Source organism: Musca vetustissima, unplaced genomic scaffold (genome assembly GCF_032173495.1).
Source record: "Musca vetustissima isolate MV318-11 ecotype Yass unplaced genomic scaffold, APGP_CSIRO_Mvet_v1 utg34302, whole genome shotgun sequence".
Lineage (NCBI taxonomy): Eukaryota > Metazoa > Arthropoda > Insecta > Diptera > Muscidae > Musca > Musca vetustissima.
Window position 1 is genome coordinate 80,412 of NW_026873278.1, and position 27,057 is coordinate 107,468.

General features: G+C 34.2%; 1 protein-coding gene across 1 annotated transcript; it reads left to right on the forward strand.

The window, feature by feature from the left end:
- The first annotated feature begins 1,865 nt into the window (after positions 1-1,865).
- Positions 1,866-24,121, forward strand: LOC133323799 (calcium-transporting ATPase type 2C member 1-like). The gene is made up of 2 exons (XM_061532702.1): positions 1,866-1,913; positions 22,400-24,121. The coding sequence occupies exons 1-2, from the start codon at positions 1,893-1,895 to the stop codon at positions 24,119-24,121; spliced, it is 1,743 nt and encodes a 580-aa protein (XP_061388686.1). The 5' UTR covers positions 1,866-1,892.
- Positions 24,122-27,057: the final 2,936 nt, after the last annotated feature.

Below are 27,057 nucleotides of genomic sequence, written 5' to 3' on the forward strand. Positions count from 1 at the left end.
CAAAATAGTATTATAGAGATTGAATGTGTGTGTGAGAGAGAGAAAGGGAACGCAAGTGAATGGTAGCAATGGCAGTTACAGCTGCTGGTTAAATTGTCGTGGTTTTTTTTAAAGAAATCTAAATAAAACATGATATTTTTTGCATGAAAATGCATGCATTTAATTATTAATTGATTAAACATGACATTATTAATAGATGCTGGAGTGTGATTGGGTTGGGAGTTTATTTTAAATATTTAAAGTGAAAGGGCCCGGTTTTAAGGACTGACTGACGTCTTTGGTAAACATTGAGTGCATGCCTGCCTGAGTGTGTGCGAGACACAGTGGGAGAACATTAGAAGAGAACACAAATGAAATTCCCTTAATTTGTGTGCGAGGGAGAGATAGTCCTTTATTGGCGACGTCGTTGTTGTTGTTGCTTTGTTTATTTGAACATGTTTGTTTCTCTGTTATGTACCGGTTAGCAGCGGCAGAGCATGCATGCATGTTCTTAGCAGAGATTTGCTGTGATGATGAATGACGTCATTACAGGAACAAAACAGTATTATAGAGAGTGAGTTTGTGTGTAAGAGAGAGAAAGGGAACACAAGTGAATGGTTTTGGCAGGCAATAACAGCTGCTGGTTAAATTGTTGTGGTTTTTTTGAAGAAATCTAAATAAAACATGATATTTTTTGCATGAAAATGCATTTAATTATTAATTAATTTAATATGGCATTATTAATAGATGCTGGAGTGCGATTGGGTTGGAAGTTTATTTTAAAAATTTCAAGTGAAAGGGTTTTAAGGACTGACTGACGTCTTTGGTAAACATTGTTGGTCTAATTTTGGCAATTCTTTCGTGCAAAAAATCGAAGCGGCCAATACACAATATTTTTTTTAAATTTAAATTGATAAATCATTTTTTTTTAAATAGAATTAACCACAATAACAATAACACAATAAATTATAATAAAAAATAATTTTTTGTTATAAATATCAAACAAATTATCGATGGGGCCATATAATTCCCCACAATTTAAGTACGAAATAAAATTTCAATAAAGAGAAATTTCAAAGAGATCGGATGATGATAATGTTTGCGTGACAGTTTTGAATGGCAAGACCAATAAGCTTGCATTTGGGAGGAAGCAGAAGAGTATCGGAAATCGGGAAAATTATAATTTATAGAAAAAAATAAATAATTTTACTAATTTAATATTTCAAACACAATTGAACACGACTGAATTGTTGTTCGGTTGATTAGTCGGCCAATCATTCAATAAGGCAAACAAAAGCCGTTGCAATCAAAATCGCGTAGCCAGTCCCCCACCATCATCTAATAGCTGTCATCGGCTTTTAAGTGATACGAGACAATGATGGGCTGATGGAATGCGGCTTATCGGCCGAACACTCGTAATGTAACGTGACGTAAAAAATGTGCTGCCGTTGGCGTTGCCATTCCATTCAAAATCGATAAGCAAATGACAAAACCTGGAAAACCACTGAACTAAAAAGTTTACGTTTACGCTTTCTTGGATAGTGGACGGTGAGGGTTTGACCCAGTATCGCGAATGAAAAATTTGCTCCATTTTTTTTTGATAACAATTATCACCTGGCCGTCGCCGTGTCTACAAAATATACAAGTGTTCCGATCTACATAAACTACGTCATAATAACGTTTATCGTACCGCTTTTAAGTCAATATTATGTTACGTTTCAAAATATTTTGGTGAATAATCTATGTTTTTTTTCTTGTGTTTCGAATGCAGATAGTGACAGTTCTTAGTTTTTTATCAACATTTTTACTTTTAAATATTTAATCTAAGTTAAGTTTTAAATAAATAACGGTGAACCAAATAAACCTGACCAACCATCATCATGAACGGGAAAACGCCATCAACAACCGCTCTAATGATATATGATGATAAGGATGTGAGTATATCAAAATTATTTTTATTTGTTTTGAAGTAAAATATTATTGAAGAAATCTTCAATAAAAAAATCCCTTCTCTGGTGATCCTTGAGAATAAAATATTGCTTTAACAAATCCCATCTCTGGTGGTCTTCGAAATAATATTTTTTTTTACAAAAGTCCCATCTTTGGTCGTTCTGAAAAATTATTTTTAATTAGTCCCATCTATGACGGCCTTGGAAAAAATTCTTTTAAAAAGTCCCATCTCTGATAATTATTGAAAACGAATATTTTTTAAACACCCCTCTCTGTTGGTTTTAAAAAAATATTTTTTTTAACTATCGCTGACAGTTTTAGAAAAAAAATTGATGGCACTGGAAAAAAATTATTTTTTTGACCTCAAATTTTTAATGTTCATTAAAATGTATTCAAAGTTTAAACGTAACGATCAGAAGGTCCCCTAGTGGCAATACAAGAAACTATTCGACAGTGACAGTGTTGAGAATCCCCTACCGTCAAGGGTCTACATTAAAAATTTTTACTCTGATGAAAATTGAGTAAGGGGGCATCGCATCGATTTAGCCACGAGCCACAAACAGGTATTGTGGAGATCTGGCAAAGCTACTACTTGTATGGAGGGAGTTGATTAATGTACGCCGTGCTGAAGAGTTGTGCGAATTCGTGATCTTCCTTTAAAATACATTTAAGAGACTGTAGCAACATATTTCCTATACAGAATTAATAAATAACTGAATTACTTCCTTACTTAGCTGGCTTTTGACAGAGCTTTCGTTCCATAGGACGAGCTTAAAAAAGATTTCTAGGCGTGTCGGTCTTTTGCGCATTTTTTCCAATTTGAAAGACCCTTTTTGGGCGATGTTGTCTTCGACTTGATCTTTACATCTAATTCGTGGCCTTCCCCTTCTGTGTGAACCATCAGCTGGTTCGCTTTTATATGCCTACTGGGCTGGGGCATCTTCATCATCCATTCTTGCAACATGACGTAGCCAACGTAGTCGCTGCAGCTCAATACGTCTAACAATGCCGATGTCCGGGAATAGCTGGTACAACTCATGGTTCATTCGACGGCGATCGATATTCACCATCAACGCAGATCAGCCTATAGATCTTTCGGAGATTTTTTTTTCTAAAACACACCAAGAGCTGCCTCATCTGCTTACGCAAGTACCCATGTTTCAGATCCATATAACATCACAGGTAGTATCAGCGTCTTGTAGAGTGTGAGTTTAGCCTGGTGGGAGGTGGCCTTGCTTTTGAGTTGTTTGCTCAGACCACAGTAGCATCGGTCAAAACTAACGTCATTAGTTTTATTTATGGCGGTACCAAGTTATATACAATCTTTGACTACTTCGAAGCTGTAGTTCTCAAGTTCCATAGTTGGTCCGAGTCTACTGGACGTCTTGATACCACCAGCTTGATACCACCGTTTACTGCCAGACCCACTTTGGCAGACTACTTCTCAATTTGTTCAAAGGTGGCTGTTACCGCTCTCAATGTTCGACCCATCATGTCGATGTCATCGGCGTAGGCGAGTAACATGTGTTGTTTGGTGTACAGAGTGTCATTTCTGTTCACATTTGCATCTTGTATGACCTTTTCTAGCAGGATGTTAAAAAGGTCACACGACAAACTATCACCTTGTCTGAATCCTCGTTCGGTATTTGAAAGGCTCCGAGAGGTCCTTTCCGACTTAAACTGCTGATCTTGTGCCTGTTAATGTTATCCTGCATAGCCGAATTAATTTTGCAGGAATGCCCAACGCAGACGTGACTTTAGACACCTATGAACGGATAGAGCTCGAGCCGAATGCGGCTTTATAGTCGACGAATAGGTGAAATGTGTCGATGTGTTTTTCGTGGGTTTTTCCAGGATTTGGCGCAGAGTTAAAATCTGGTCAATGCTTGATTTGTCAGGTCTGAAGCCAACGCTGGATGGCAGTTTATATGCGATGGGAAGGAAACTTATTCCTCTATAGTTACACACATCGTCTTGTCTCCTTTTTTGTGCACGGGACACAGGATGCTGAGGTTCCAATCATTGGGCATGCATTCCTCTAGCCAAATTGTACTAATCAGCTGCTGCATGCTCCTTACCAGCATCTGTCCACCAGTCTTGAATAGTTCGGCTTGTAACCCCTCGGCAACTGCTGCATGATTATTCTTCAGCCGATTGATTGCTATTCTGACTTCATCTTGGCTAGGTGGCATACACTCTATACCGTCATCTACCGAAGTTTTTCAAAGTGTTCCTACCAGATCCTCAGCACGCTGTCTGTATCTGTCACCAGATTTCCTTCATTATCTCCTGTAGAGATGTGCCTGCACCAAAGGCTTCGGTTTGGTGTTTTACCCGTTGGTAGAATTTTCGGACTTCATTCTGACTCCGGTACATCTCGATTTGTTCACGCTCACGTTTTTCTTGTTCTTTCTTCTTTTTTCTGAATATACGTTTCTACTCTCTCCTTTTCTCATGATAGTTCTCCATCACAAAACGTGTTGCTACTGTTCGCAGGGTTGCCCTATACGCTGCGTTTTTCATATCAGTAGCATTACGACACTCCTGATCGTACCACGGATTTCTTGATGGTGGTCTTTGGTACCCAAGTTTAGCTTTTGCTGCAGTTTATAGGGTTGGAAATGAAAATTTCGATGAGTTACAAACGGAATGACAAAATTAATATACCCTCCATACTATGGTGGAGGGCATAAAAAGTCTACTCTGGTGGACTTAGAAAAATATTAATTTTTTGTTTGTGGGATTTTCTTCTTTAGTGGCCTTAGAAAAATATATATTTGTTTTTTAGTTTCTATGTCTGACCTTACGGGGATCTTCGCTCTATATGCCCTATAGAACCCTTTTAGAAGTTCTCTCTCTCTCGCTTTTTCCTTAGAGGGCTTAACGAAGGCCTTATATGCCTTAGAGAATTTTCTCGTATACTCCTCTCCAAGGGTGTGTTATATACCTCAGATGCTTATCAGACCTCATTTTAGGACCTTCTCATTGGTCTTTTGGGTCTTAGGAATCCATATCTAAGGTCTTTTAGGCCTTCGAGAAACATACGAATGAGGTATCCTAAACATTGTATGATCTTTTTCAAGATCTTTTAGGCTTTCTGGATCTTAGATGACCTTTCGGTGGTCACTTGGAACTCAAAGCACAACATTAAAAGTCTTCTATATATTAAATAACTTTCTAAGAGACTTCGATGAACTCCAGAGACCCTCCAGAACTACGATGACCTCTCCGAAGATCTTCTGCATGTTTCTGGATCTTAAGAGGACTCTTCAGACGGTCTTGATCTTAGAGGACCTTTCGGTTGTCACCAGAATTCAAAGGACAACTTTAAAAGTCTTCGATGAACTTAAGAGGCCCTCCAGAACTACGATGACCTCTCCAAAGATCTTTTGCATGTTTGTGGATCTTGGAGGACCCTTCAGGCGGTCTTCTGCAACAGAGAACTTTCTTAGAGCTCTCGTATGGCTTCGTTGACTCGACTTCAGAGACCCTCCATGTCTTGATGGCCTTCTCGCTGTTCTTCTAGTCTTTAAAGAACCCCAAGAGTTTTACTAACCCTTAGAAAAGCTTTTCCGAAAATTTTTGAAGAGTTCCCTCTCTGGAATTATTTTTCTGTTAAAAAGTCCCATCCTTGGCAAAATATGACTCTCAGCGAAATATGGGGTTAAGACCCCAAGATTCTTTGCACCAAATCCGAACAAAAACCGCTCAACTTTTTCTCTTGCTTAAACGAAAGGTCTAAGAGTGTACTTTCAGAATATGTGAACCATATAGGCAAAAATTGTTTCGAATATGGAAATTTTTCCGATTTTCTGAAAATTTATAGGGTGACTTTAGGCAAATTTCCCATAAAAAAAATCCACGTTAAAATTTTTTTTTTCAAAATCGTTCGACTTGAGGTTTATTTCAAAATATTTTACATTTATTTTAAATTAATTGATTTCGATTCATTGACTTCAAATTGAATTTTATTGTATAATATTTCCCCTTCCCCATTCCCCACCCTCCACCATCTCCACTTCCCTCTATTTTTTCTCCCAAAATGATAACAACACTTGACTGAATACCGCCAGCTGTGTAAATAGGTCTTCAGGTCTTTGCCAGTGACAGCAGCAGCAGCAGTTCCAACAACAACGTGAACAGGAAACACCAGTTATGTGTTTATGTTGTTGTATTGCTGTATTTGTTGTAATATATTTTATCAAGTGTTGTTTACATTGATTGATATGTAAATATTCATCGATTTTAAGAAAACATAACGAAATAAAATTTTAATGAAATTTGAGAATTTTTGAAAATTTTCTGAGTGGGAGAAGGGGGAGATTGAAGGTTATTCACCTCTGTTTTTGCCAGCAATTCTAGGCAAAAATGTGTGGTACTCAAGTGGTTGAAAAAAATATATTTTTTTAAAGTCCTATGGAAACTGAAAAAAATTAACGAAAATCCCCGAGGAGGTGTTAAAAAAGTATTTTATAAAAACATCTATCGAAAATCTGAAGGTATCGTTATATGGGGGCTATTCTAAAACTTTGACCGATATTAATAATATTTAATGGGAAGATAATAGACCCAATGAGAACCCAAAATATCCAATTTTAGCCAATTCGGTTGAAAAACCCTCTTCAAAATCTCCAAAATTAGGAAAATTCGGGTTACCCTTATATGAGGGCTATACCAAAATGTCAAATGTGGGAAGATAGTAGACCTAAGGAGAACCCAAAATATCATATTTGAACCCAAATTCGATGCAAAAACTTAGCCAAAATCCTTAAAAATCGAAAATCGGAAGGCATCGTTATATGGGGACTATCATAAATCTTCGACCGATATTGATAATTTTTGATGGGAAGATATTAGACCCAATGAGAACCCAAAATATCCAATTTTAGCCAATTCGGTGAAAACCCCTCTTCAAAATCTCCAAAATTAGGAAAATTCGGATTACCCTTATATGAGGGCTATACCAAAATGTCAACCGATGTTAATAATTTTTGGTGGGAAGATAGTAGACCTATGGAGAACCCAAAATATCAAATTTGAACCCAAATTCGATGCAAAAACTTAGCCAAAATCCTTAAAAATTGAAAATCGGAAGGTATCGTTATATGGGGACTATCCAAAATATTCGACCGATATTAATAATTTTTGGTGGGAAGATATTAGACCCAATGAGAACCCAAAATATCCAATTTGAGCCAATTCGGTGGAAAACTCCCCTTCAAAATCCCCAAAATACTGAAAATTCGGGTTACCCTTATATGGGGACTATACCAACATATGGACCCATATTGATAATTTTTGGTGGGAAGATATTAGACCTAAGGAGAACCCAAAATATCAAATTTGACAAAATTCGATACAAAAACTTAGACAAAATCCGTAAAAAATCGAAAATCGGAAGGTACCGTTATATGGGGACTATCCTAAATCTATGACCTATATTGATAATTTTTGGTGGGAAGAAATTAGATTCAACGAGAACCCAAAATATCAAATTTTATCCAATTCGGTTGAAAACACCTCTTCAAAATCTCCAAAATTAGGAAAATTCGGGTTACCCTTATATGGGGGCTATACCACAATGTGGGTTGATATTGATAATTTTTGGTGGGAAGATATTAGACCTAAGGAGAACCCAAAATATCAAATTTTAGACAATTTGATGCGAATACTTAGCCAAAATCCTTAAAAATCGAAAATCGGAAGGTAACGTTATGTGGGGGCTACCCTAAAACTTCGACCGATATTATTAAAATTTAATTGGAAGATATTAGACCCAATAAAAACCCAAAATTTTAATGTTGAGCCAATTCAATTGGAAAAATTTTTTAAAATCCTCAAAATATCGAAAATTCGTGGTGTTGTTATATGGGGACCACTCCAAAACGTACGCCGATATTGATAATTTTTGATAGAAAAATTTTACACCTAATGAGAACCCAAAATATTAAATTCCACTCAATTCGTTTGAAAAACGTGTCTGAAATCCACAAAATAGCAAAAATCGGAGGGTAACGTTTCAAGGGGGCTACCCCAATTAATAGGCTAATATTGATAACTTTTGGTAGGAAGATATTATACCCAATGAGAACCCATAATATCAAATTTAAGCAAATTCGGTGCGAAAACATGGCCCTAATCTTCAAATATCGAAAATCGGAAGGTATCGTTGTAAGGGGACTATCCTAAAATGTTTATCGGTATTGATGATTTTTTGTGGGAAGATGTTAGACCCTATAAGAACCCAAAATGCCAAATTATATTCAATTCGTTTGGAAAAAATGGTTAAAAGTCTCAAAAATAGAAAATCGGAAGGTATCATTATATGGTGGCTATATCGAAACTTGCAAAAATATAAATAATTTATGTGTGAAAGATTTGCTACCCAATGAGAACCCATTCTACCAAGTTACAATCAATTGGGTAAATAAGCGTGCCGAACATCCTCAAAATACAGAAAATTCGGGTTAACTTTATATGGGAGCTATACCACAACGTGTGCCGATATTGATTATTTTGGCAGGAATTTTTGCTACCCAATGAGAATCCAAAAAATATCAAATTACAGTCAATTCTGTTGAAAAACGTGTCTGATATTCTCAAAATATCGGAAATTTGGAGTACCGTGGTATGGGGCTATACCAAAACGTGGATCGATATTGATAATTTTTGGTAGGAAGGTTTGCTACCTCATCAAAATCCAAAGTACCAAATTACAGCCATTTCGGTTTAAAAACATGGACAAAATCCTTAAAAATCGAAAATCGGAAGGTATTGTTATATGGGGGTTATCCTAGAAAAGTGGACCAATATTGATAATTTTTGGTAGGAAGATTTTGCAGCCAATGAGAATCCAACCTATCAAATTTTATTAGCCAATTCGGTTGAAGAACTTGTTCAAAATCCCCAAAAATAACGAAAATTCGGAGTACCATTATATGAGGGCTATACCAAAATGTGAACCGATATTAATCATTTTTGGTAGGAAGGTTTGCTACCTCATGAAAATCCAAAGTACCAAATTACAGCCATTTCGGTTGAAAAACTTGATCAAAATCCTTAAAAATCGAAAATCGGAAGGTATTGTTATACGGGGACTATCCTAGAAAAGTGGACCAATATTGATAATTTTTGGTAGGGAGATTTTCTACACAATGATAACCTAAGATATCAAATTTTAGCCAATTCGGTTGAAGAACTTGTTCAAAATAACGAAAATTTGGGGTGCCGTCATAAGGGGGCTATACCAAAATGTGAACCGATATTAATAATTTTTGGTAGGAAGATTTACTACCTCATGAAAATCCAAAGTACCAAATTACAATCATTTCGGTTTAAAAACTTGGCCAAAATCCTTAAAAATCAAAAATCGGAAGGTATTGTTATATGGGAGCTACCCTTAAAAGTGAACCAATATCAATAATTTTTGGTTGTCAGATTTTTTACCCAATGAGAACCCAACATACCAAATTGCATCCAATTTGATTGAAAAATTTGCCCAAATTCCCGAAAATACAAAAAATTCAGGGCACCTCTATATGAAGGCTACCCTAAAAAGTGGACCAATATCGATATTTTTTGTTTGGGAGATTTACTGCCCAATGAGAACTAAAATAAGCAAATTATACGAAATTTGGTTGGAAAACTTAGCCAATATCCATAAAAATCGAAAATCGGAAGGTATCGTTACATGGATGCCATCCTGAAACTTCGAGCGATATTGATTATTTTTGGTAGGGAGATTTGCTACCCAGTGAGAACTCAAACTACAAAATTACTAATATTTCGGTTGGAAAACTTGGCCAAAATCCTTAAAAATCGAAAATCGGAAAGTACGTTATATGGGAACTAACCTTGAAAATGGACCTATGTTTACAATTTTTGCTAGGATCATTTTACAGCCAATGAGAACCCAAAATATGAAATTACAGTCAATTCGATTGAAAAAGAGGTCACCAAAATATTGAAATTTTGGGCGGAACGCTATATGGGGACTATAACTAAAGGTGGACCAATGTTGATCATTTTTGTTAGAAATATTTACGACCCAATGAGAACCTAAAATATCAAATGTGAGGCAATCCAGTTGAAAATTTTGCCCAAAACACTTATGTTTGGTCAAATAAAGGAGTATAACAGTTTCGAAATTTGTTTCAGAATATTAAAAAAATATTTGAATTATATATTTGTATCGATAAAACTAATTTTTATTACGATTTAAGGCGTATAACAGTTACAATATAACAGTATAACACTTTTATATCTGAGTATAACAGTTTAAAAAATTTCGAAATTTTCAGTTTTATTCATTTTATGATAAAAACAAAAAATAGATATCAAAATTTTTTTTATTCATCATGTAGACCTTTATAACAGTTATATCCCTTCCAATTTTTGTGTTTTTTTATTCTTGTTGAAAGAAAGGAGTATAACAGTTTCGATAATTGTTTCTGAATATTAAAAATATTTAAATTATACTTTTTTAAGGATAAAACTAATTTTTAATACGATTTAAGGTGTATAACAGTTACAATATAACAGTATAACACTTTTATATTTGAGTATAACAGTTTAAAAAATTTCGAAATTTCCATTTTTATTCATTTTATAAAATTAAATTTGAGCCAATTCGGTTGAAAGTTCGGCCCAAAAAAATTATGTTTGGGTACAATTCGTGAGTATAACAGTTTCGAAAAATGGTTCTAAAAATTTCAAAAATATTTAAATTAGTTTTTTTTTCTGTCGATAAACTAATTTTTATTACGATTTCGGTTGTATAACAGTTACAATATAACAGTATAACACTTTTATATTTGAGTATAACAGTTTAAAAAATTTCGAAATTTCTATTTTTATTAATTTTATAATAAAAACAAAAAATATATATCAAAAATTTTTTTATTCATCATGTAGACCTTTATAACAGTTATACCCCTTCAAATTTTTGTGTTTTTTTTTATTCATGTGCAAACAAAGGAGTATAACAGTTTCGATAATTGTTTCAGAATATTAAACATATTTAAATTATATTTTTTAAGGATAAAACTAATTTTTATTACGATTTAAGGTATATAACAGTTACAATATAACAGTATAACACTTTTATATTTGAGTATAACAGTTTATAAAATTTCGAAATTTCTATTTTTATTCATTTTATAATGAAAACATAAAAAATAAATATCAACATTTTTTTTATTCATCATGTAGACCTTTATAACAGTTATACCCCATCAAATTTTTGTGTTTTTTTTATTCTTGTTCAAACAAAGGAGTATAACAGTTTCGATAATTGTTTCTGAATATTAAAATATATTTGAATTATATATTTTTATCGATAAAACTAATTTTTGTTACGATTTAAGGTGTATAACAGTTACAATATAACAGTATAACACTTCTATATTTGAGTATAACAGTTAGAAAATTTTTGAAATTTTCATTTTTATTCATTTTATAAAATTAAATTTGAGCCAATTCGGTTGAAAGTTCGGCCAAAAAAAAATTTTTTTGGGCACAATTCGTGAGTATAACAGTTTCGAAAAATGGTTCTAAAAAATTCAAAAATATTTAAATTAGTTTTTTTTCTATCGAAAAAAACTAATTTTTATTACGATTTCGGTTGTATAACAGTTACAATATAATAGTATAACAGTTATATATTTGAGTATAACAGTTTAAAAAATTTCGAAATTTTTAGTTTTATTCATTTTATAATGAAAACATAAAAAATAAATATAATTTTTTTTATTCATAATGTAGACCTTTATAACAGTTATACCCCTTCCAATTTTTGTGTTTTTTTATTCTTGTTCAAACAAAGGAGTATAACAGTTTCGATAATTGTTTCTGAATATTAAAAATATTTAAATTATATTTTTTATCGAAAAAAAAACTAATTTTTATTACGATTTCGGTTGTATAACAGTTACAATATAACAGAATAACACTTCTATATTTGAGTATAACAGTTTAAAAAATTTCGAAATTTTCAGTTTTATTCATTTTATAAAATTAAATTTGAGCCAAATCGGCTGAAAGTTCGGCCTAAAAAAATTATTTTTGGGCACAATTCGTGAGTATAACAGTTTCGAAAAATGGTTCTAAAAATTTCAAAAATATTTAAATTTGTTTTTTCTATCTATAAACTAATTTAAGGTGTATAACAGTTACAATATAACAGTATAACACTTTTATATCTGAATATAACAGTTTAAAAAATTTCGAAATTTTCAGTTTTATTAATTTTATAATGAAAACATGAAAAATAAATATCAAAATTTTTTATTCATCATATAGACCTTTATAACAGTTATACCCCTTCAAATTTTTGTGTTTTTTTTTATTCTTGTTCAAACAAAGGAGTATAACAGTTTCGATAATTGTTTCTGAATATTGAAAATATTTAAATTTTATATTTTTTAAGGATAAAACTAATTTTTATTACGATTTAAGCTATATAACAGTTACAATGTAACAGTATAACACTTTTATATCTGAGTATAACAGTTTAAAAAATTTCGAAATTTTCATTTTTATTCATTTCATAATGAAAACATAAAAAAATAAATATCAAAAAAAAAATTTCTTCGTCATATAGACCTGTATAACAGTTTCGAACCTTCGAATTTTTGTTCTTTTGGAAACACGTGTTTTCTTTCTAATTGTTAAATAATTATTTATTTTTTTGGAAAACATTTACCCCACAATATTTCAATTTTGCCTTTGAACAATAATTAACTATCTAAACACTTGTCAATCACAACAGCAACGTGATTGACTGCATATCGGTCGCGGAGAACACCCTATCAAGCAGGGGGCAATGTTTATCACAGTTTCTAAACAGAAAATCAATATCAATGTTCCGCAGATTGTGGTTTGAAATATTTGAAGGTATTGAAAAAAAAAAACCGACAGCAAAAACAAATTAACTAGAAACCTAGACAATCACCTTGAGTTCTTATAACAGAGGTGAGCGGAACCTCACCTCACCCCTTGCCTGTACCCTTATCTACCTACTCTGTTTTTTTGTTGCCGTTTTTTGGTGTCATTTTCAGTTTCTTTGGTTATCTAAGAGGTTTTGGTTCTGCTCTACTAGTTATTACTGCCTGCCTACTAGATGTCATTTGTTGTTGTTGTTGTATTTTTTTGGTTTTCAATTTCATGTTGTTGTTGTTATCATAGGAAATTTTATTTCTCTCTTTGTGCAACACTTGAAAAGTTACATTCAACAAATAATTGGAAAAACACATTTTCGCCATCAGCTGTAATTTATTGAAGTTTTGTTGCTGTTGTTGTAATTTTTAATTTTGATCATGTTTAGTTTTGATAACATGATAACAGGGAGCATCGTAAATAATTTACAAAAAACCGTTGTTCAATTTTTATCTGAATTGGCTGTAATTTGATATGAGGGGTTTCTCATTGGGTAGAAAATGTCCCTACCACAAAATTAACAATATTGGCCGAAGATTCGGGATAGCCTCCCTTATCCGCACCCCTTGATTTTTCCGTATTTTCGAGAGTTTGTCTAGGTTTTCTCAATCGAATTGCCTGTAATTTGGTATTTTGGGTTCTCATTGAGCAGAAAATCTCCCTACCAAAAATTATCAATTTGGGACCACGTTTTGGTATAGGCCCTATATAAGGATACCACCGATTTTCCCTATTTTGAGGATTTTGGTCACGACTATTCAATTAAATTGGTTGTAATTTGCTATTTTGGGTTCTCTTAGGATGGTAAATCTTCCTACCGAAAATTATAAAAATCGAACCACTTTTAAGTATAGGCCCCTCATATAACATTACCCTCCGATTTTCGATATTTTCAGGATTTGGACATGTTTTTCACCAATTTCAGCTCATAATTGATAATTTGGGTTCTCATTAGGTGTCAAATTTTTCTACCAAAAATTATGAAAAATCGTCCCACTTTTAGGTATAGGACCCATATAACATCAAACTCCGATTTTCGATATTTTGAGGATTTCACATTTTCACACATTTTTCAATCGAATTAGCTGTAATTTAATATTTTGGGTTCTCAATCATTTGGGTTCTCTCTCTACCAAAAACTATCCTTATCTGTCCACTTTTAGGTAAGGGTATCCTTCGATTTTCGATATTTTGAGGATATCAGACTCGTTTTTCAACCGATTTACCTGTAATTTGATATTTTGGGTTCTCGTTCGATAGCAATTCTTTCTACCAAAAATAATCAACATTTGTCCAATTTGATGTATAGGTCACATATAACGCGTCCTCCGATTATCGGTATATAGAGGACTTCAGACACATTTTTTAACCGAATTGGCTGTAATTTGATATTATGGATTCTTATTGGCCAGAAAAGCACACTACCAAAAATGAGTCATATCGGTCCACTTTTAGGTATAGCCTCCATATAACACTACCCTCCGATTTTCGATATTTTGATGATAATGGGCATGTTTTGCAAGCAAATTGTCTGTAATTTGGTATTTTAAGTTCTATTAGTTTGGAAAATCTTCCTACCAAAAATTATCAAATGCTGGCTAATTTTAGGTATAGGCTCCATATAACGGTACCCTCCGATTTTCGAATTTTGACAATATGAGGCATGTTTTTCAAGCAAATTGTCTATAATTTGGTATTTTGGGTTCGCTTAGGGTAGAAAATCTCCATACAAAAAATTATGAAAATCGGCACACTTTTAGGAATAGGTCCCATATAACATTACCTTCAGATTTTCGATTTTAGACGATTTGAGGGACAATTTTGATGCAAATTATCTGTAATTTGGTATTTTGTGTTCGCTTAGGATGGAAAATCTTCCTACCAAAAATTATCAAAATTGACCCAATTTTAGGTATAGGTCCCACATAAAGGTACCCTCCGATTTTCGAATTTTGTGGATATGTGGCACGTTTTTCAAACAATATGTCTGTAAACCGATTTGGCTGTAATTTGGTATTTTGGGTTCGCATATCATGGAAAATCTTTCTACCAAAAATTTAAAAAAAAAAAATCGACCCAATTTTAGGTATTGTTCACTATAAAGGTACCCTCCGATTTTCGAATTTTGTGAATATGTGCAACGTTTTTCAACCAAATTATCTGTAATTTTGTATTTTGGATTCGCTTAGGGTGGAGAATCTTTGGTAGGAAGAATTATCAAAATTGGCACAAATTAAGGTATAGGTCCCATATAAAGATACCCTCTGATTTTCGAATTTTGTGAATATCAGGCACGTTTTTCAAACAAACTGTTTGTAATCTAGTATTATGGGTTCTCGTTAGGTTACAAATCATTCTACCGAAAATTATGAAAATCGGTCCAGTATTAGGTGTAAGTCCCATATAAGGATATCCTCCGATTTTCGAATTTTGACGATTCGAGGCACGTTTTTGAAGCAAATTGTCTCTAATTCAGTATTTTGGGTTCTCTTAGGGAGGAAAATCTTCCCATCAAAAATTATTAAAATTGGTCCATGTTTCGAGGTAGGTCTCACATGTAAGGATTTCCCAAAATTTCGGAATATTGAGGATTTCAGGCGCATTTTTGCAATTGAATTGGGTGTCAATTCTTTGTACCAAAAATTACACAAATCGATCGAAGTTCGGATATAGCTAACATATAAAGGTTCAGCCTGTTTATAGGTATTTTGATGGTCCTATAGCCGCATTTTACAAACGAAGCTACTGTATTTTAGCATTACAAGGTGGCTGTAGTTCGGAATTCCGAGGCCTAGGGTGATTACAAAAATCTTTATAGAACATTTTTAATATAAGTCCATATTTCCGAATATGATGCTGGACCTTTGTATGGGGGCTATAAATATCATTCACGCAAATTTCGGTATCACGCACATTTTGTGATATCTGAGGAACTTCGTATGTTATCCCTGTTGGGGTGTGTATAAAATTTAAAGGGGAAAAATAAATTTTCAAAATTTGAGTATGGCGCCCAAATGCAGAAGTATTTTTTGTATGTTTAAATTTAAGACCTTCCTCCTTTACCTTCGAAGTTTATATCATCAAAACCACCTGTCTTGTTGTTGTGTCTTAATTAAACTCAAACTAAATACTAATTTTAATATATAAAATTTAGTTAATCTAACATACGAAGCCCGAAGGGCCCTCTCAACCTTCGGAGAAACTAAGGAAAACTACAAAAAAATCCTTTCTACTTGCGATATCCTACGAAATAAAAAAAACTATCTGCTACTGTTGTCTGTGGTCCTGAATTTAATTAATTCTATCACCCAGGACCAGGTCGAAGAGGCGAGGAGGCGAGGAGTCAACTGGACTTGATGGTAATTTTACCGAACATTAAGCAGCAGCAACAGGAGTTACAATGTGTAGTGTGCTAACTAAAAAACTTTGTAAATGAAATGAGATAAGGAAGAAAAATTACAATAAAAGGATATAAGAAAAGGAGCTACACTCTACTTCTTTTCTCCGCTCTCGCTCCCCTCTCTTTCTGTCTCCCCCTCTGGCTCTGTGAAAGCAGTGAATAATCATCATCATTATTTGCAATGTTATTGAAAAGAAGAAAGGAAGCAAAGGACCTGCCGAAAAAAAATGTTCGGGGTATGGTCAAAACATGTTGTAATTACCCCCAACTAATGGCCGGTTTGTCAGCTCATCAGTCAGACAGACAGACATACGGTGGTGAATAGCACCAAAGTATTATTGCCAAGCAGATAATGAATGGTGGGATAGACCAAGAGGAGAGAGAAGGAGAAGAAAAATTGGCGTGTGTGGGTGCTAGTTTAATTTTGAACAGTAATCATTGAGGAACATAAAAACGTGGTATGGTGTTGACAGTTTAACTGAAATAGCTGGCTGGCTGTCAGTTCGGTCGGATGGTTGGTTGGTCGAATGCCTGGCCGGCTAGTTGGGTTCTTCTTTGGTTCTTCTCCTGGCGACTTTTGATGGCCATCATTGTATTCTGGTTGCCTTCTTGCCGGCTAATTTTCAATTGTCATTACAATGTGCTGTTTGTCTCTCCACAGAGTGTGTGGGGTCCTTTTCGTTCTCTCCCTCCTCTTCGACAAACTTCATATTGCTGTCATTTACAGAAACATTTTATTTCCTGACGGTAATAGTTTTTTCTGTTGTTGTTTTGTTCCGTTTTTGTCAGGCCGTTGAAATATGTTTTGCCAATTTTAAAATTACAGTCAAGGACAATTTTTTGGGGGAGAAATTTGAAAAGAGAAGTTTTTAAAAGTCTGAGAACTTTTTTTTAAATGGCGGCATTGGGGTAGAGTGGAAATTTTTGTCAGGTAGAGGCTTCAGATTTTTCTTTCGAGATCTATGACAAACTCCAAAGTAAATAAAACACTTCCACAAAACATCCTGGAATTAGTGATTTAAGAAAACCTCATGTTCTAGGACCCATAAACTCCTTTAAACCCCTTGGAATATTCGAAAGATTCTCCAAGATTTGAAATCGGGACCACTTAAGTTTTGAGTCATCTATTAATCTCAATAACGTAACTTATAAATTTTCGAAGATATACGCAAAAGGAAGAAATGTTTTTGTTTGGTGACTTTAGAGAACCTCGTGTTCTAGGAGCCCTAAACTCCTTAAAACTCCTTGGAATATTCTTAAGATTCTCCAGAATTTTAAATCAGGACCACTTAGACTTCGAGTCAACCATTAATCTCAATAACATAACTCATAAAATTTCGGAGATATACACAAAAGAAAGAAATGTTTTTGTGATTTCTAATAGATGCTTTTCCGAAATGTTTATGGGACCACAATTCTACAATCGAACGTCATATTATAAAAGCTGGCCCCAGTCTTCATGGTGAAATTCTGAACTTCAAATACATATAAGTTATGGGGCTATATCTTAGCAAATGCCTGAGATATCGTAAAATGGCCACATGTGCTCAAATATGCCCAAATTTTTTAGTATTGGATGTCAAGACAAGTTATTCTTCTTTCAAAATTAGTTTAAATATTTAAAATATTCCCTATAGTTCCGATGTTATGACCCCTAGAACACGTGTGCGCAAAAAATACCAACTATCGGAAAATTCTAAGTATGATGATTATTTTTACGATATCTCAGATATTTTCCCAGAAACCTCCAAAGTTTTAGTACATCATTTCAAGATAAGTTATTCCTCTTTCAAAATCAATTTAAATTATCAAAATATTCTCCATAGTTCTGAAGTTATGGCCCCTAGAAAATGTTACGCAACAAAATACCAAATGTCAGAAAATTCCAAGTCTTGTGATAACTTCCAATATCTCAGATATTTTCGTAGACAGATCCTAATTTTTAGTACTGGATTTCAAGAACAGTTATTCCTCTTTCAATATCTATTTAAATTATCAAAATATTTCCCATAGTTCTGAAGTTATGGGCCCTAGAAGATGGTACGCAAAAAAATTCCCAAATGTCAGAAAATTCTATGCCTTGTGAAATTTTTTCCGATATCTCGAATATTGTCGTAGACACATCAATTTTTAATATTGAATTTAAATATTAGTTACTCCTCTTTCAAAATCACTTTAAATCATCAAAATATTCCTTATAGTTCCGAAGTTATCCCCTAGAACATATTACGCAAAAATAAACTACGACATATAATTCGAAGTCTTTAGTTTATTTTTCGGATATCTCAGATATTTTCCCGGACACCTCCTAATTTTTAGTACTGGATTTCATGATAAGTTATTCCCCTTTAAAAATCAATTTAAATCTTCAAAATATTCCCCACTGTTCTGAAGTTATAGCCCTTAGAAGATGTTACGCAAAAAAAAAATACACAAATCTCAGAAAATTCTAAGTCTTGAGTTTATTTTTCCGATATCTCACATATTTTTCAAGACACATCCTAATTTTTAGTACTGGATTTCAAGATAAGTTATTTCTCTTTCAATATCTATTTAAATCATCAAAATGTTTCCCATAGTTCTGAAGTTATGGCCCCTAGAACATATTACGCAAAAATACCAAACGACAGATAATTCTAAGTCTTGAGTTTATTTTTCCGATATCTCAGATGTTTTTCCAGACACCTCTTAATTTTAGTACTCTATTTAAAGATAAGTTATTACTCTTTCAAAATCAATTTAACTTATCAAAATATTCCCCATAGTTCTGAAGTTATGGCCTCTACAATATGTTACGCAAAAAAAAAAATACCAAATGTCAGAAAATTCTAAGTCTTGTGAAATGTTTCCGATATCTATAATATTTTCTTAGACACGTACATATATTTTATATAACATTTCAAGACTAGTTACTCCTCTTTCAAAATCACTTTAAATCATCAAAATATTCCGTATAGTTCCGAAGTTATCACCCCTAGAACATATTACGCAAAAATACCAAACGACAGATAATTCTAAGTCGTGAGTTTATTTTTCCGATATCTCAGATATTTTCCCAGACACCTCTTAATTTTTAGTACTTGATTCCTCTTTCAAAATCAATTTAAATCATCAAAATATCACCCATAGTTCTGAAGTTATAGCCTCTAGAAGATGTTACGCAAAAAATTCCCAAATGTCAGAAAATTCTAAGTCTTGAGTTTATTTTTCCGATATCTCACATCTTTTTTCAAGACACATCCTAATTTTTAGTACTGGATATCAAGATAAGGTATTTCTCTTTCAAAATAATATTAAATCATCAAAATATTCCCATAGTTGCGAAGTTATGACCCCTAGAAGATGTTACGCAAAAAATACCATGTATCGGAAAATTCTAAGTATGGTGATAATTTTTACGATATCTCAGATATTTTCCCAGACGCCTCCTAAATTTTTAGTACTGAATTTCAAGATAAGTTATTCCTCTTTTAATATCAATTTAAATTATCCAAATATTCTCCATAGTTCTCAAGTTATGGTCCCTAGAAAATGTTACGCAAAAATACCAAACGACAGATAATATTAAGATAAGTATTGAGTTTATTTTTCCGATATCTCGAATATTTTCGTAGACATATCCTAATTTTTAATATTGAATTTCAATATTAGTAACTCATCTTTCAAAACCACTTTAAATCATCAAAATATTCCGTATAGTTCCGAAGTTATCACCCCTAGAACATATTACGCAAAAATACCAAACGACAGATAATTCTAAGTCGTGAGTTTTTTTTCGATATCTCAGATATTTTCCCAGACACCTCCTAATTTTTAGTACTGGATTTTAAGAAAAGTTATTCCTCTTTCAAAACCAATTTAAATCATCAAAATATCACCCATAGTTCTGAAGTTATGGCCTCTAGAAGATGTTACGCAAAAAATACCAAATATCTGGTATAGTTTTGCGTAACATGTCCTAGGTGTTATAACTTCGGAACTATGAGGAATATTTAAAAGATTTAAATTGATTTTGAAAGAGGATTAACTAATCTTAAAATCAAGTACTAAAAATCTGGATGTGTCTAGGAAAATATCTGAGATATCGGAAAATTATCACAAGACTTAGATTTTTCTGATACTTGGTTCTTTTTGCGTAACATGCTTTATAGGTCATAACTTTGGAATCATCGGATATATTTGAAAGATTTAAATTGATTTTGAATAACAAATAACTTATCTTCAAATCCAATACTAAAAATTAGAAGGTGTCTGGAAAAATATCTGTGATATCGGAAAAATAAGCTCAAGACAGAATTTTCCGATACTTGGTATTTTTTGCGCACACGTGTTCTAGGGACCATAACTTCGGAACTATGGGGAATATTTAAAAGATTTAAATTGATTTTGAAAGAAGAATAGCTAATCTTGAAATCAAATACTAAAAATTAGTATGTATCTAGGAAAATATCTGAGATATCGGAAAATTATCACATGACTTAGAATTCTCTGTTATTTGGTATTTTTATGCGTAACGTGTTCTAGGGGTCATAACTTCGGAACTATGGTGAATATTTCAGAGATTTAAATTGATTTTGAAAGAAGAATAACTTATCTTCAAATCCAGTACTAAAAATTAGAATGTATCTGGGAAAATATCTGAGATATCGGAAAAATAAGCTTAAGATTTAAAATTATCTATCGTTTGATATTTTTTTTTGCGTAACATGTTCTAGGGGTGATAACTTCGAAACTATGGGGAATATTTCAGAGATTTAAATTGATTTTGAAAAAAGAATAACTTATCTTCAAATCCAATAATAAAAGTTAGAAGGTGTCTGGAAAAATATCTGAGATATCGGACAAATAAGCCCAAGACTTAGAATTATCTGATATGTGATATTTTTTGCTTAACATGTTCTAGGGGCCATACCGTCGGAACTATGGAGACTATTTTCAAGATTTATATTGATTTTGAAAGAGGAAGAACTTATCTTGGAATCCACTACTAAAAAGGTGTCTGGAAAAATATCTGAGATTTCGGAAAAATAATCTCAAGACAGAATTTTCCGATACTTGGTATTTTTTTGCGCACACATGTTCTAGGGACCATATCTTCGGAACTATGGGGAATCTTTCAGAGGTTTAAACTGATTATAAAAGAAGAATAGCTTATCTTGAAATTCAATACTAAAAATTAGAAGGTGTCTAGGAAAATATCTGAGATATCGGAAAAATAAGCTCAAGACTTAGAATTATCTTTCGTTTGGTATTCATTTTGCGTAACATGTTCTAGGGGTGATAACTTCGGAACTATGGGAAATATTTCAGAAATTTAAATTGATTTTGAAAGATGAATAACTTATCTTGAAATCCAATACTCAAAATAAGGAGGTGTCTGGGAAAATATCTGAGATATCGGAAAAATATATCGGGACTTCAAATTTTCCGATACTTGGTTTTTTTTGCGTAACATGTTCGAGGGGTGATAACTTCGGAACTATGGGAAATATTTCAGAACTTTAAATTGATTTTGAAAGATGAATAACTTATCTTGAAATCCGGTACTAAAAATTAGAAGGTGTCTTCTAAAATATCTGAGATATCGGAAAAATATCACAAGACTTAGAATTATCTGATATGTGGTATTTTTTGTGTTACATGTTCTAGAGGTCATAACTTCGGAACCATAGGAAATATTTAAAAGATTTAAATTGATTTTCAAAGAAGAATAACTTATCTTGAAATCCAATACTAAATTATTAGGAAGTGTCTGGAAAAATATCTGAGATATCGGAAAAATAACCTCAAGACTTAGAATTTTCCGATACTTCGTATTTTTTGCGTAACATATTCTAGAGGCCATAACTTTAGAACTATGGGGCATAGTTTAGAGATTTGAATTGATTTTGAAAGGGGAGTACACTAGCTTTAAATTGAATGTGAATTGTGTGCCCATGTTCAAATAAAATATTTGAGTTTTTGGGAAAATAAGGAAATGCATTAAAAATACCGGGGCTTACAAATTTTCCCAATTTTTTTTCAAATTACCATAACATTTTAAATAATTGAAATATGTTTATAAAACTTTCAGATCTGAAGGACAACAACATTCTAATCTTCCCCCTCTCTTTTTATTTTCCCCTCTCCTTCCAGACGGGTTCAACATTAACCCCCGAAATGTTACTCACCACAGCGGAATCATCAACATTTAGTGCCTCTGAGGTCGCCGGCCGTTTACAAGTCGATGTCCGCACCGGCCTCAAATGGACCGAGGCAAAATATCGTGCAAAAATCATTGGACAAAATGAGCTAAATGTTATCGAAGAAGATCCGACATGGAAAAAATATATAGAACAATTTAAAAATCCACTCATCCTGCTGTTGCTCGGCTCCGCCCTGGTATCGGTGGTAATGAAACAATACGATGATGCTGTTAGTATTACGATAGCTATAATTATTGTGGTCACCGTGGCATTTATACAGGAGTATCGTTCGGAGAAAAGTTTAGAGGAGTTAAAGAAATTGGTACCGCCAGAATGCCACTGCTTACGGGAATCCCGATTGGAGACATTTTTAGCACGTGAACTTGTGCCGGGTGATATTGTCCATTTGAATGTGGGTGATCGGGTCCCAGCCGATGTGAGGCTATTTGAGGCAATTGATTTGTCCATTGATGAGTCAAGTTTTACGGGAGAGACAGAACCCTCGCGCAAATGTACCGATATGCTGCTAAACAATATGGGCAATAAGGATCATACAAATATGAAAAATATTGCCTTTATGGGGACCTTGGTCCGCTGTGGCAATGGCAAGGGTATTGTCGTGAGCACTGGGGAGCGCAGTGAATTTGGTGAGGTCTTCAAAATGATGCAGGCCGAAGAGGCCCCCAAGACACCGTTGCAGAAATCTATGGATATTTTGGGTGCCCAATTGAGTTTTTATTCATTCCTGATTATTGGAGTCATTATGCTGCTCGGCTGGTTGCAGGGTAAACCTCTCACGGAGATGTTTAATATCTCTGTCTCTTTGGCTGTGGCTGCCATACCGGAAGGTTTACCCATTGTGGTGACTGTCACCCTGGCCTTGGGTGTCATGCGCATGGCAAAACGTAATGCCATTGTCAAGAAGCTGCCCACCGTCGAGACATTGGGTTGTGTCAATGTCATCTGCTCCGATAAAACTGGAACCCTGACGAAAAATGAAATGACCGTCACCGTGATCATCACCTCCGATGGTTATATGGCAGATGTTACGGGAGCCGGATACAATGATCAGGGTGAGATACACATACGCAATTGTAACAATGTGGAAATGGCCAAGGCGAATATTACCAACCTCCTGGAGATCGGAGCGGTATGCAATAATGCCTACATACAAAATGGTACCCTCCTGGGACAACCCACAGAGGGCGCTCTCATTGCGGCCGCAATGAAAAATGGCATGTATGCCACAGCGGAAAATTATGTACGCATCCAGGAATATCCCTTCTCGTCGGAACAAAAAATGATGGCCGTCAAGTGTATACACAAATACAACAACAACAAGGAAGAAATTTACTTTGCCAAGGGTGCTCTCGATATGCTCCTGCCTCAATGTACGAAATATAAATTTGGCTCACAAACAATGCCGTTGACGAAGCAAAACGAAGCGGAATTTTTAGCGGAAGCCTATGAAATTGGTCGTAAAGGATTGCGAGTTTTGGCATTGGCCAAAGGCAAAAATCTACAAGATTTGGTGTATTGTGGCTTGGTGGGCATCACCGATCCGCCAAGGCCATTGGTTCGAGAATCGATAGAGTTGCTGATGCAGAGCGGCGTGAGGGTGAAAATGGTGACCGGCGATGCTCAAGAAACGGCAATGGCAATTGGTAAGTGAAGAAAAAAATAGTATATTCTAAAAAGGGAAGGGAGGGAATTGTCAAAATTTATGAAGTGTAAATAATGTCAGTGGTGGGAAATCGACTGTTCCGACATTGTTGGCAGTCGGAACCCCTGAAAGGGGAAAATGCAGTGCTAAGTGATTGGCAATTATCTAAGATAGAGCTGAGAAATTTGGCACACACATTGCTACTACTCCTAGGAGGTTTGGTATTGAAAATGGCTTAAATCGGTCAATGTTTTGGTATAGGCTCCCTATAGGGTACCTCGGTATTTTCGGTATTTTGGGCATGATTTTCAAGCTAATTGTCTGTAATTTGGTATTTTGGGTTCTCCTGGGGTAGAAAATCTTCCTACCAAAAATGATCAATATTGGTCCATGTTTTAGGGTAGCCCCCTCTCTCGATATTCGGTATTTTAAGGAGCTTGGGTACATTTTTCATCGAAATTGACTGTAATTTGGTATGGTGGGTTCTCATTGGGTAGCAAATCTCCCTACCAAAAATTAGTAATATTGGTCTAATTATAAGGGTAGGTCTCATTAAGGATACCTTCCGAATTTCGGTATTTTGGGGAGCTTGGGCAGGATTTTCAACCAAATTGGCTGTAATTTGGTATGATGGGTTATTATTAGGTGGCAAATCTCCCTAGCAAAAGTTATTAATATTGGTCCACTTTTTAAGGTAGCTCCCATATAACCGAACCCTCTAATGTTCGATATTTTGGGGAGCTTGGGCTCGTTTTACAAGCGAATTTTCTGTAATTTGGTATTATGCATTATCATGAGGTATTAAATCTCCCTACCAAAACTTATTAATATAGGTCCAAGATTCCGGGTAGTTCCCATACAACCGAAACCCCGAATTTCGGTATTTGTGGTACGTTTTTTATGCGATTTGGCTGTAATTTGGTATTTTGGATTTTCCTGAGGTAGGAAATCTTCTGACTAAAAATTATAAATATTGGTCCACGTTTTACGATAACCCCCTCTATCGATATTCGGTATTTTGGGGAGCTTGGGCATGTTTTTCAACCAAATTGACTGGAATTTGGTACGTTAAGTTCTCTTTGGGAGAAACATCATCCTACCAAAAATTACTATTGTCGACCCAATTTTAAGGGAAGTCCCCATATAAGGGTACTCCACTATTGCGATATTTTGGGGAGCTTGAGCAGATTTTTCCATCGAATTGTCTGGAATTTGGTATTTTGGGTTTTCGTTAGGTGGCAAGTCTTCCTACCAAAATGTATAAATATCGGTCTATGTTTTCGTACAGCCCCCTTATAAGGGTACCCCCTCGAAATCTCGATATTTTGGGGATTTTTGGTACATTTCTCCACGGATTTGGCTACAATTTTATATTTTGGGTTCTCATTGGGTAGGAAATTTCCCTACCAAAAATTATTAATATAGGCCCAAGTTTCAGGGTAGCTCTCATATAACAGCACCCCCTACTATTAGATATTTTGCCGTTTTTAGGCATGTTTATTAACATACTTGTCTATAATTTGATATTTGGGGTTCGCATTGGGTAGAAAATCTTCCTACAAAAAATTGTTAATATTGGTCCAAATTTAAGGGAAGTCCCCACATAAGGTAACCCCTCGAATTTTGATATATTGGATATTTTAGGGAACATTTTTCAAGTGAATTGGCTATAACTTGATATATTGAGTCCCCCAGGGGTTAAAAATCTCCCAACCAAAAATGATTAATATCGGTCCATATTTTCGTATAGCTTCCATATAATCGAACCCGCAATATTCGATATTTTGGCGACTTTTTGGTCCGTTTTTCAAACAAATTAGCTGTAATTTAATATTTTGGGTTTTCCTTAGGTGGCCAATCTTCCTACAAAAAATTATATATATTGGTACATGTTTCAGGGTAGCCCCCATATAAGGAAACTTTCGAAATGTCGATATGTCGGGAGTTTGGGCACGCTTCTCACCCGAATTGACTGTAATTTGGTATTTTGGGTTCTCATTAGGTGGCAAAGCTTCCTACCAAAAATTATAAATATTGGACCATATTTTCGTATAGGTCCCGTTTAAGGGTACCTTCCAAATTTCGATATATGGGTGATTTTGGACACATTTTTCTACCGAATTGGCTAAAATTTTACATTTTGGGTTCTCATTAGGTGGCAAATCTTCCTACCAAAAATTATAAATATTGGACCATATTTTCGTATAGGTCCCGTTTAAGGGTACCTTCCAAATTTCGATGTATGAGGGATTTTGAACACATTTTTCAACCGAATTGGCTACAATTTTATATTTTGAGTTCGCAATCAATAAAAAATCCCCCTGCCAAAAAATATCACTATTGGCCTATGTTTAAGGGTAGCTCCCATACAAGGGTACCTCCCAATTTTCGATATTTTGGTGATCTTGAGCATGTTTTTCAACCAAATGGGCTACAATTTGGTATTTTGGATTCTTATTGGGTATCAAATCTCCCCACCAAAAATTATGAATATTGGTCTACTTTTATGAGTAGCCCCATACAAGGTTAGCTCCCAATTTCCGGTATTTTGGGGATCTTGAGCGCGTTTTTCAACCAAATTGGCTACAATTTGGTATTTTGGGTTTTCATTGGGTGTCAACTCGTCTTACCAAAAATTATAAATATCGGTCCGTTTTTTCTTATAGCCACCATTTAAAGTTACCTACCGAATGTCGATACCTTGGGGATTTTGCAAAAAAAAAAAATCCGCTCCTTCAAAAACATTTTTTTAAAGTCCACGCCTTAGTGGTAACTTCAAAAAATATTTTTCAAAAAATCCAAATTTAAAAAAGGATGCATCTATTCATCCATCCATCATTCCCAATGGTCATTCATAGTTTTTTGACAATACATTAAGGAATAGAGAACATTTACAATTGTAGTGCTTGTGCGAAGCCAATGGCAACATATCCTTAGTTACACCA

Coding starts and splice junctions, on each gene's coding strand:
- LOC133323799 (XM_061532702.1), top strand. CDS start 1,893: ATGATATATGATGATAAGGAT. Junction 1,914..22,399: donor TGATATATGATGATAAGGAT/GTGAGTATATCA, acceptor CTCTCCTTCCAG/ACGGGTTCAACATTAACCCC.